The sequence below is a fragment of the Leptodactylus fuscus genome, chromosome 5 (genome assembly GCF_031893055.1).
Source record: "Leptodactylus fuscus isolate aLepFus1 chromosome 5, aLepFus1.hap2, whole genome shotgun sequence".
Classification (NCBI taxonomy): Eukaryota; Metazoa; Chordata; class Amphibia; order Anura; family Leptodactylidae; genus Leptodactylus; species Leptodactylus fuscus.
The window spans coordinates 147,956,383-147,967,600 of NC_134269.1; the positions used below are offsets into that span (position 1 = coordinate 147,956,383).

General features: G+C 41.3%; 1 protein-coding gene across 1 annotated transcript; it reads left to right on the plus strand.

Annotated features, from left to right (window-relative positions):
* The first annotated feature begins 2,150 nt into the window (after positions 1-2,150).
* Positions 2,151-10,951, plus strand: KICS2 (KICSTOR subunit 2). Its single transcript, XM_075274455.1, has 3 exons — positions 2,151-2,557; positions 6,353-6,641; positions 7,847-10,951. The coding sequence occupies exons 1-3, from the start codon at positions 2,242-2,244 to the stop codon at positions 8,655-8,657; spliced, it is 1,416 nt and encodes a 471-aa protein (XP_075130556.1). The 5' UTR covers positions 2,151-2,241; the 3' UTR covers positions 8,658-10,951.
* The last annotated feature ends 267 nt before the right edge of the window (positions 10,952-11,218 follow it).

The window sequence follows — 11,218 nt, forward strand, 5'->3', positions numbered from 1 at the left end:
GCAGGACTTTTATATCTGCTGATCTTATGCGGAATCTGCAGTGGTCTCTCCTATGGACATTCAATGCATATGTCACCCTAGCCTTATTCTGTCTCAAAAAGTAAACCAATTTAAAAGTTAGTATGGACAGCCTATAGTTATGGCAGATCTATCAACCAGCATCAGATAATGTGATAAACCTGGCATGTTTTTAGACTGTTTACACTAACTATTAGTAAATCTTGACCACTGGGGCCGTGAAAGGCACATAAAGCACAGACAATTGCTAGGTCATACTTGGCATCTGTAAAGTCATGCAAATGTGTTCTAGTGGGCTAGGCCAAAAAAAGTCATCTACAAGGGAAAAAAAAAACCCTGACATTTAAAGGCCCAGATTTACTATTCTGGCTACAACTAGACACTGAATTAAACATGATGCAGTGTGGCATATCTAAATTGGGCTAAAAAACAAAAAAAACTTGCTAGATGTGGGTGTGGATTCTCTGAATTGGAGGTGTGACTTAAATGTGTCATGATGAGCCAAAATTGTTTTGAAAAATTCTGGCTTAAAGTAAGCCATCTGAAAGGTGGTATAATGGGAGAGTGTAAAGATCCAGCATCAGCAACTGTGATAAATCTGGCATAACTTCAGACTGCCTAAATTGGAGCTTTCTTAGGCTGGGGCTCCATGTGGTGTTTTACAGTCACTGTAGAGTGGATGGGATTGTAATGAATCCTATCTTCACACTGTGAGAAAATATGTACAGCAGAAATGCTTTGATTTCCAAAATCGTTGCTTTTGGAAATTGCAGCATGTCAATTATACCTAGGGAAATACTGCTTGGTATTCCTATATAATGGAAGCAGAAAGTCCACAAAAGAAACCTCTGCGGACTTTCTGGGAAAAGCGTGTTTGTTTTTTATGTTTTTATTTTGCTGCGGCAGGTTATGTGGGGCCTTAGCCTAAATGTTAGTAAAGCTGGGCGTGTTATATTAAATTCAGTTTACCTGGAACACATTAGGTGCAGACATTCCTGCGACAGATGTGCTGTGTGGTGGAATCATCCTTAGGCTAAAAGCCCCACATTGCAGAAACGCAGCTTCTTTTGTTGCAGATTTTATTGTGTCTTTTTGAGCCAAAGTCAGGAGAGGATTGAGCAGATGGTAGAAGTATAGGAGCTTCCTATATATTTCCCATTCCTTTTTTAGCCACTCCTAGGTTTGGCTAAAAAAAAAAAACGCAACAAAATCTGCTACAGAAAAAGCTTTATTCTCACAATGTTCGGTTTCAGCCTTACACTCTTTCTTCTCTGTAATGATTTCACAGTAAATTGCCTGTTATGTACGTGAAGGAGGCTAAGGCTAGGTTCAGCAGCAAAGTGGATGCGGTGTATACAGTTCTATATGCTGCAGAGTGAATTGAACAATGTTGTGAGTATTCATGCTGCAGTGTATGACTTTATGCTGCAGGTTTTTACCTGCACAGGATTACAGCAGAAGGCAGCCTCAGCCATTGCTTTTGGAATTACAATGTAATATCTTATTTTGCTCAGCTTTTTTATGCAATGGCAGAACTAAAAATCTCCAGCTTTTTACATAACAGAAAATCAGCAGTGCTCATGTCCCTTGCAGATGGTGGTACTTGACAGTGTGCACCCCCCCCTCCCCGGCCAACGGGGCCGTAGCACCTTTTGAGACATGCACAGGGCCATAATTTAGTAGCCCCCTCAGTGACTATTCAGGGCTCATTGCGCCCCCTGCTGCAGCCATCAGAAGTCATCTCTGTGTTCCCCATTCAGGCTTTATCATTGTAGTCTACGCTATCTATGCCCCCCTAAGTACACAGAATAAAATAGCTATCTGCCAGTCAGGACAGAAGCCCAAATGTGGGACTGGTCCGCTCCGATCCGAGTTGGCAGAAGGGGCCACCACTACGATCTGTTTGCGCCATAGTTATTGTAAAAAGTCCTTCACACATATGAAAGCCACTAGTAAGAGACTCTCTATAAGAAGTGCAGCCCTGGATTGCTTGTAGCAAGGAAATGACGGGGACTTGATTATTTGCCTTTTGTCGTCGCTCAAACACGTGGCCTCCATATTTCTTATCAATAAAGTTATTCAGAACGACATGGCGCAGGTCGTTCACACGTCACTCTTTCGGCGCGGTCACGTGTTGTAAGTAAACAGTCCGGTGTCAGCAGTGAGTTCTGGTTCTTCTCGTGTGCTCGGTATCCAGTCCCGCTCTTCGCGGTGTATCGCTGTATGGTGGTGCCCCAGCCAGCGGGTGATGCTCCGACTGCCCCGGGGCAGGATGACGAGGAGACGCTGCTGCTGATGACGACTTCGGTGATGATCCCGCAGAAAACCCTGCCAGTTACCGCCGAGCAGAATGTGCTGCAGACCTTCTTCTCCCATCTCGGCCACTTCTCCTATGACAAGGCCAAGGACCATGTGGAGCGAGAGAAGGAAGCCAACAAGAACGCGGGCGCCTCCTGGTCCTCAATGCTGGCAGCCCTGGCTCACCTGGCGGCGGCGGAGAAGGCCTATCATAGCATGAGCTTCCTAGGACAGAAGCCGGGTATATACATCACTGCTTCTTACAGTATCTATATATACAACCTGCAGCACTTGGCTGCCACTGGGCCCATTTATTGTATCTAGTAATGTGCCAAGGCTTACTGTCTTTATAGAGATCTTGTCACCTTAGAGAATTATTAAAGGGGTTGTCCAGGCAAAAAATGGACATTTAATTTATTGTTTAAATACGCAGGGGACGTGAGAAATAAACAAAGCGTACCTTTCCCAGGTGCTCTGGTGCCTTCCAGCACAGTCACTACCTGTCACATCACGGGTTTCCTCCTGAGGTTGCTGATTAGCTTTGTGGTCGTGTCATCACTGAGGCCAATCAGCGGCTACAGCAGAAGGGATCCATGAAGTCCCAGCCAGTCCGCAGTTTTACTTTGAGAAGCTGCTGCAGCAGCACTGAGAGGACACCGGAGCACCAGGGATACAGGAGTATGACTTTAAAAAAATAAATTCTCCTCCCATGGCATATTTAGAATAATAATAATTAAAAAAAATGTCCTGGACAACCTTGTTAAGTGTTCACAGGCTATGACATTGCCTGATAAATGCGAGTTACATCTCTGGGACCTGCACCTTTTTAATAAGGTGTAAGAAGGCTGTCTTATCCTTGTGGAGAATCAATGGAGGGTGCCCCGCTGTTTTTGTAAGTCCCTCAGGCTATGTTCACACTTGCATTGAAATCTATGCAAGGCACTATGTAGCAAAGTTCTCCTGAAATCGATGGAGAAACTAGTCCTGTGTGCATAGCTGTTTCATCCACTACCTTCACTTTAAAAACAACGGACAATGTGGTCTACTAGACTCCATATGCAACCGATATTTTAGCGGCCTGCCTATCCATTGTTCTGGTTCTCTGATGGATCAGAACAAAGGAAAACTGACACTAGTGTGAACCTAGCATTAGAAGAGAACAAAGCCAACCATAGGCTTCCATCCTTTCCTCCTTCACCTGAATATGGCAGTCTCCTCGTCAGGCAAGTAGTTTGTGTGGATATACCATACACATTACACATACTCCTATAATGGAAGCATATTATTCCAGGTATGGAGGGATAAATGGGGTTTTCTGATAGACTAAAATTGAAGAGCAAAGGATTGGAATGGACTGGGGGGGGGATGTTACACTGCAAAGGCTTTCTCTGGTTGAGGTGTTAATTTATTAAATGGACAACTATACCTCTTGCAAAATACACTGTATTCCTAAAATCCGTGCCCTCCTAACATTTGAGTAGCGACAGGAACTGTATATAAACTGCAAAATTAGTTAAAGGGTAGGTAGTGCTCTCCTTGGAATACATCAGTCTCTGGTAACATGAGAATACTGTCCAATCTGCAGGAAGGATGTTGTAGAGCAGAAGGTGTTGAGGAGATTGGTATATAATTTAGTGGGAAAAGATTCAGTATAACTTGTCATTTATCCATTGAAATATTAGCTCTGTGCTAAGGAGGTGGTCCTATCAGTGACTGACAACTATCTCTGTGTACACAGTCATGGAGGAGAGGTTGTCAGTCACTGATGTGTTCAGCATCTTCGCCTCTCAATGTACAAAGAGCATAAGCATGGCTGACAGGTTATACTGAGTCTGTACCTACAGTACTATAGATAGACATATCTCTCCATATGCTCTGCTCCTCCTGCTCTTTAGTATGCTGCCTGCAGATTGGACTTCATTTCCCATTACTCCATTGTATTCTTTGCACTGCTCATCTAATAAGCCTGGACCTGGAGTTAAGTTCTAATCTTAAAGCATACCTCCAATTATAAAAGCACTTCTCCTGAATACATAGTGCATGTGCATTCAAGAAACCGTGTAATATTTCTTGTTTAGTAAATTGCTTTCCATCTCCACTTATCTGTTTACAGAGTATTATTAGTAAGTTTTCTTCATTCCCTATTTTATCCCTTCTAGATATAAATAAGTTAAGTGAGAATACAAGGTTCATACGTCTTACTTTCTACAACCCAAATATATTTAATAAGGCATTACTCTCTTGTAACCACACCAGAAACATGTTAGAGAAAGCAAACTATGTATTCTTGTTGTGAAGATCCATGCAGCAAAGTGACCTCAGAATCGATATGTTGTAAGTTTTAAGTTGGACATATCTGACTCATTTCAGGACAAAAGACTTTCTAAGCATGGAAAGAGAATTTACAGACTGGACAATTACCTTCAATAGTTTGTTACTTCATGACTTTAGAGACTGGGGGGTTGTAGCTAATAAACTTGTCAAGTAGTCAGTCTTCCAAAAATAAGTAACTCTGAGTGGCCTGTGTCAATTAACCCCTGTTGTGCCTTGTAAAACACTTCCAATGTCCCATAGAGCCATTCAACTCATAGTTAGAACTTTGCAAATTATCTCCAAGATTTGACATCTATCTATATCTAATTCGCACACACAAGTCTGTGGAGGGGAGGGGGTTGGTGATTGGTTTATTGGCTCATTCTGCAATGGTCTTATCTTACAGAGAAGTGTCAGAAGAGTAATAGAGTCTAGCAGCTGCAGTTGTTTGTGTGGCTTTCCAGCAACCTCCTTCTCATAGACTAATATGTGAAAGGTAACTTGGTTTGATAAATGGAGAAGGTTAACCTATTTCTTAAATAATATAAATTACAAAGTTTTATTGTTGTATTGTTAATTTAGGAAAAGTTGTTTTACAATTAGAGGTACACTTTCATTCCAGCACCAACTCCGGGGCTCCCTGCTGATCTGTACTACGATGATAACTTGTACATGAACATGATTAATAAAACCAAGGACTGACGTCAGTGGTAATTCAAGTATAAAACACAAAACTGCCAGTCACAGGTTGCTGCAGTCACATGGATTCATGGCACGTTATAAAGACACTGCCTTTCTTCTGTCACTGTAGTAAACTACTGATACTGGTATTTTTACACCAGTGCTTTCCAGAATGTTGTTTTAGAATGGATGTGGACCTAAATGTGACCATATTTCCAGTAGACAAGTTGTTGGGAGAGTACATGTATAAGGTATACATCATTGAGGTAATTCAGATTCTCTAAATATCTGGAGAATTATCACCACAGTATAGTCTTCTCTCAGGTATGAATGAGGGCCTTCGATTTGTTGTCTGTTCATGTTATTGGAGAACACAGCCCCAGACTAACTTTTGTGGTTATGACGACCCTGGCGAAAACATGGCACATCTAGTTTGGCCTAAGCAAATTTGACATAAGAGACATGTGGGTATGGATTTTAAGAAGACCTTTCACCACCTCCACTGCTTCTAGCACAGTTGAAATTTTTTCTCTAGCCCACCACCATTCCTGAGCAACAAGCACAGTTAGTTCTGGTGCCGAATGTGCTATTTAAGCTTCGTAATGTCAGAAGTGTCAGGCAGGGCGGGTGTCCCAGAGTTCCACTCACAGGCAGCAAATGTCAGAATCGCATCCCTTGTCTGTTCCTGACTGACACTGCCTTCCTAACTAGTATATCGGGCATTAAAACACAGCATTGTTTGCTCTGGAACAAAGGGGTCTAGAAAAAAAATATCCTCTTAATTGATGTAAAGAGTTGGACTTCTTGGAGGTGGTGAAAATTCTTCTTTAAATTGTGTGAGAAAAATGTACTAATAAAGCATCTCAAAACTCTTGTCTTAAAGTAAGCCAACTAAAAGGTTATATAAGCACTGACAGTCTGAAGATACCCCAGATCTTTCAGTCAGTATCAATCATTGTGATCGCAGAAGACTTGTTCACATAGTTGCATTACAATGCCTATTCACGGTCTCTTGGCTTACATTAGATCTTGTCTTTTGCAGGTGGTCAGTCGTTCTTCAGCAGAAAGGATTCTATCAGGACGAATTACACCTCATTGTACAATGAACTGAAGAAAGTAGTCACAACGGGTAGAAATGCTACCGGTGGGACGGCTCCTCATTTGGAAGAACTGCTTTCGCATCTGTCGGAACAACTCTGTTTTTTTGTTCAGGCTCGAATGGAAATTGCAGATTTTTATGAAAAAATGTATACACTGAGCAGTCAGAAATTTGTGAATGCTGAGGAACTTGTGAATATCTTAGACGCCATCTTAAAGAAGTACAACTCCAGGTGGGTTGTATTTTATCTATTTATTTTTTTCTTTAAAGAGAACCTTTCACCATTTTGCCCACAGGCAGTTCTATATACTGCCGGAAAGCTGACAGTGCGCTGAGTTCAGCACACTGTCGGCTTTCCCGATATGTGCCCGGTGTGAAGAGCTTATGGTCCGGTACCGTAGCTCTTCTATGGTCAGAAGGGCGTTTCTGACACTTAGCCAGAGACGTCCTTCTTCACAGAACAGCCAATCGCGCTGTGCTGTGTGAGCCGGGAGGAACTCCCCCCTCCCTCCCTGATAATGCTCGTCTATGGACGAGTACTGCAAGCAAGATGGAGGGGGGCGTTCCTCCCGGCTCTCACAGCATAGCGCGATTGGCTGTGCTGTGAAGAAGGACGTCTCTGGCTAACTGTCAGAAACGCCCTTCTGACCATAGAAGAGCTACGGTACCGGACCGTAAGCTCTTCACACTGGGCCCAGATCGGGAAAGCCGACAGTGTGCTGAACTGAACTGAACTTTTTACCAAGAAACTGAATAGGATTTGTGGGTAATTATGACAAACTTATGGCAAGCCTAGGGATGACTCCAGTGTCTGTTAGCTTACACCCCAATGTATACAGGCAAATCACAGAGGATGGGAATCCAAGCAGACGCCTGCAGTCAATGGGCTTGCTGGCAGAGCATATGTTCAACATTTTGTAGTGTTCCACCCCGTTCCCCTTCTTAATGTATAGGGCAAGCCTTCTTGTCACTGGTTTGTAATTTGACCTTACTCTTTTTGTATCAAAGACCAAACCACTCTGGAAATCTTCATTGTAGCACTGATGTTAGCTGACTTATGCTAGGTTCACACGTACGTTGGGGTTTTCTTTCTTCTGGTCCACTTGAGGATCCGAAAAACGGAAACCCAATCCATTTAAAAAGCAGTTACCGAAGAACCCATAGGCTATAATAGGGTCTGCCAGGTTCCGCCTAATAAATGTATAATGAAAATTTCTGCTTGCAAATGGTATTGAGCTATTAAACTGCTATCAGTGGAATTTTGCTCACTGTATAAATTTCTCGTGTGTTCCTGGATTTGATTAATAACTTGCCAAATTAATTCCTCAATGTCCTTAAGATTCACCCCTGAACACACACATTGCATATTAGAGGATTGTATATGTGCATCCTGAATTCTGCATAATCCACATATTTTTTTATTCTTTTGTTTTCTAGGTTTCACCATCCTATATTATCTCCTCTAGAAAATGGCTTCCAGCTTGAGGTTGATGTTCTTGTGCATCTTTTGAAGGCCCAAAGCCTGGTATTTGAGTGGAAGTTCCTCCTGTCCCTTGTAAACTTGCACAATGCTCATACAAAACTGCAAAGTTGGGGTCAGATATTTGAAAAGCAAAAAGAGACCAAAAAACATCTTTTTGGGGGACAGTCTCAGAAAGCGGTTCAGCCACCACATCTCTTCTCGTGGCTTCTGAGATTTAAAAATATGCTGCTTGCAAAGTTCAGCTTTTACTTCCATGAAGCACTAAGCCGACAAACCTCAGAGATGAAGACCCTCACTGCTAAAACAAATCCAGATTACTTTGGAAAAATCTCCAGCTTTATTAGAAAATATGATGCAGTCAATGTCTCCCTAATTTTTGATAATCGGGGATCAGAAAGTTTTCAGGGCCATGGGTACCATCATCCAGATTCTTACAGAGAAGCTCCTAAAGGGGTTGATCAATATCCTGCAGTGGTGTCGCTACCCTTTGAGAGACCTACAGTTCACTGGCCAAATGTTATTATGATAATGACTGAAAAGAGTCCAGATCTAAATACTTTAGAGAAGGTTGTTCACTTCTATGATGACAAAGTGCAAAGTACGTATTTTCTAACACGACCTGAGCCACATTTTACCATAGTGGTCATTTTTGATTCAAAGAAATCTGAGAGAGACTCCCACTTAATATCTTTTCTGAATGAGCTTTCTCAGTCTCTCAAAACCTCCAGAGTATATGCAAGCTTAAAGCCAGGCTCAAAAAGTTAAAACTAGCGATTAAAGATGAGCGTGCAAACTAGTATTCTAAATAGGTTCATTCACAACCATAGCCCGATCTCATATATTAATAAGAAGAAACAAGAGTTCCAAAAGATTGTAGCAGCTTCCTTCCCTGCAGATATTACCAAAAATAAGATGTACATTCTTCCAAACCAACTGTACATGTCTTTGGCTAATGGCCTATAGACCACCAGTCTTGTATTCCGGGTTGCCATCTTTACATAGTAGCTATAAAGGGATATATTTTAAAAAAATATATATATCCACATGAAAGTATTTGTGCCTTTCCATATTCGTTTAGTTAGTTGCCAGCCTTTATACAGTTGTACTAAGCTTGTCCTTTATTGGGCTTTTCATTGTCTCCTACAGTCTAATAGATACCTGAGGCTCCACAGAGCTGCAAAATGCAATAGATGATCCAAAGAGACCTTTACATTCACAGTCGTCACCTATATGGTGGTAAGGTGTTTTATGGATATAGTGTATTATCAGTTTATAGAGTATCTTAGTTATATTGCTGGGGGTGAACAAAACTCATTGAGCTAGCTCCTATTGTGGTGAAATCACAGTGACAAGATTGTGGTGATTTAACCAAAACTTTATTGTACGTGATGCTACATATCACAAAGCTTATTTTATACATTGGTTTCTTGTGTTTAATTGTATCAGCAGTGGCCTAGTTATGGGATGTCCCAACTTTCTATTTGCGGTATTTGCGCTCAGTTCCGTCCACCCATGTCTAAAGGAGAATTGTTTGGTGATCCTGGAATGTCTTGTACAGGTGCCTCTATGACAGCAGACAGCAATGTTATGCCTGTACATTGCAATGGAGGCAAACATATGTCTATATAGCTCACAGCTGGCACAGTGTCTAAAAGGCTGAACTACGTTTTTAAAGAGAACCTGTCCACGTAAAATACAGTACAGTGTTCAGGCAGCATGTTATAGAAGGGGGAGATGAGCAAACTGATGTATAGTTTTATGGGGAAAGATTCAGTATATGTCTAAGACCCCATGTTGCGGAAACGCAGCTTTTTTTTATTGCAGATTTTGCTGCGGTTTTTTGAGCCAAAGCCAGGAGTGGCTACAAAAGGAATGGGAGATATATAGGAAATTCTTATACTTATCCCTTCTGTTCAATTCACTCCAGGCAAAAAACCTCAACAAAATCTGCAACAAAAAAACCCCTGCATTTCCGCAACGTGGGGTTTCGGCCTAAGGCTTTATGCATATGACGGTGTGCTTGTAGTCGGGCCGTGATTGAATGGCACGCGGATGATATCCATGTGCCGCCTGTGCCTCCATGGCCATGTCCAGAGCTCACAACCCCATACACTGGCCCATGAAATACACGGCTGTTTGTATGGGGCCATAGAAAAGAATGGGTCAGTGTGCTAGTTGTGTTTCCATGTATTATTCAGTTCTATCTCTCATTCTCATTCTGAGCTTAGGAGTCCAATGGGTAGTCCAACTTGATGATACTTAACTTTTCTGCATGCTTGTGAATGCAGAGATGGAGACCTAAAACTTTCTATAAATATACTTATTTTGACTTTTTCCCTTTCTTAACTATCTGATTTGCTCGTCCTGCTCAATAACATGCTGCCTGCAAATATGACTGCATGTACAGCATGATTAACTCTTTAATGTTCTCTCCAGTCAATTGCTATATGCTGGCTCAGCATTGTAGTATGACAAAGTGAAGCACAATCTAAGTAACAGTATATTAGCAGCAGGAAAATGTGCAACCTTTTTGCCTTTCCTATTAAAAAATAAAAAAAAATAACTGTACTTGACCAGTATTGTAGAGCCTTGTTTTTATAGTTTCTATACATTTCTACTGATATCTACTACTGGTAGCTGCTATATTTGTGCAGGAAACTCAGTTTCTTAATTTATATATTTATGTTTTTGTGACCAGAGCAACTCTGTGAAAACGGAGTTGTGGCCTTAGTTGGGGGTCTAGATGAAAACAGATTTTTTTTTTCCAACAAATAATATTTTTACATGACTTTGAAAGCAATTGTTTTGGTTCTAGTTCTGGGGCTACAACAGAAATGACATCTTTTTAAAATCGGTTGCTTTTTACACTTTGATAATGCTCATGTGAAGTATAAATTGTTGCAATATGTTAAAAATGGAACGGGTATAAATAACTGCACTAATGGAGGTGTTAAGATACTGTATGCTGCTGAATTAAATCAATTTGCAATCTTATACTGTTTATATACTCTTTATTTTAAGGACATTGTTCTTCGAATTATCTCACCCTTAGGTGCAGCCACCATAGTAGATTTGCTCCAAACTTCTTGATTAAAAGAGGTTCATTTTAGGTAATTTTTTTCAAAGGGTGAGTGCAGTTAAAGCTGTGACAGTGTACACCTCAAGTGTGCCAAAATGTTAAAACTCCTTAGATGGCAGTGGTGGGAATGGAGTTGTATAATTGATATTGATCCATTGCCAATGCATGTGGTAGCCAGCTTAAAGACTAACTCTAACCAACTTCACTATGGACCTGGTACCCAACACACCAGGGGTGCCAAGAAGAG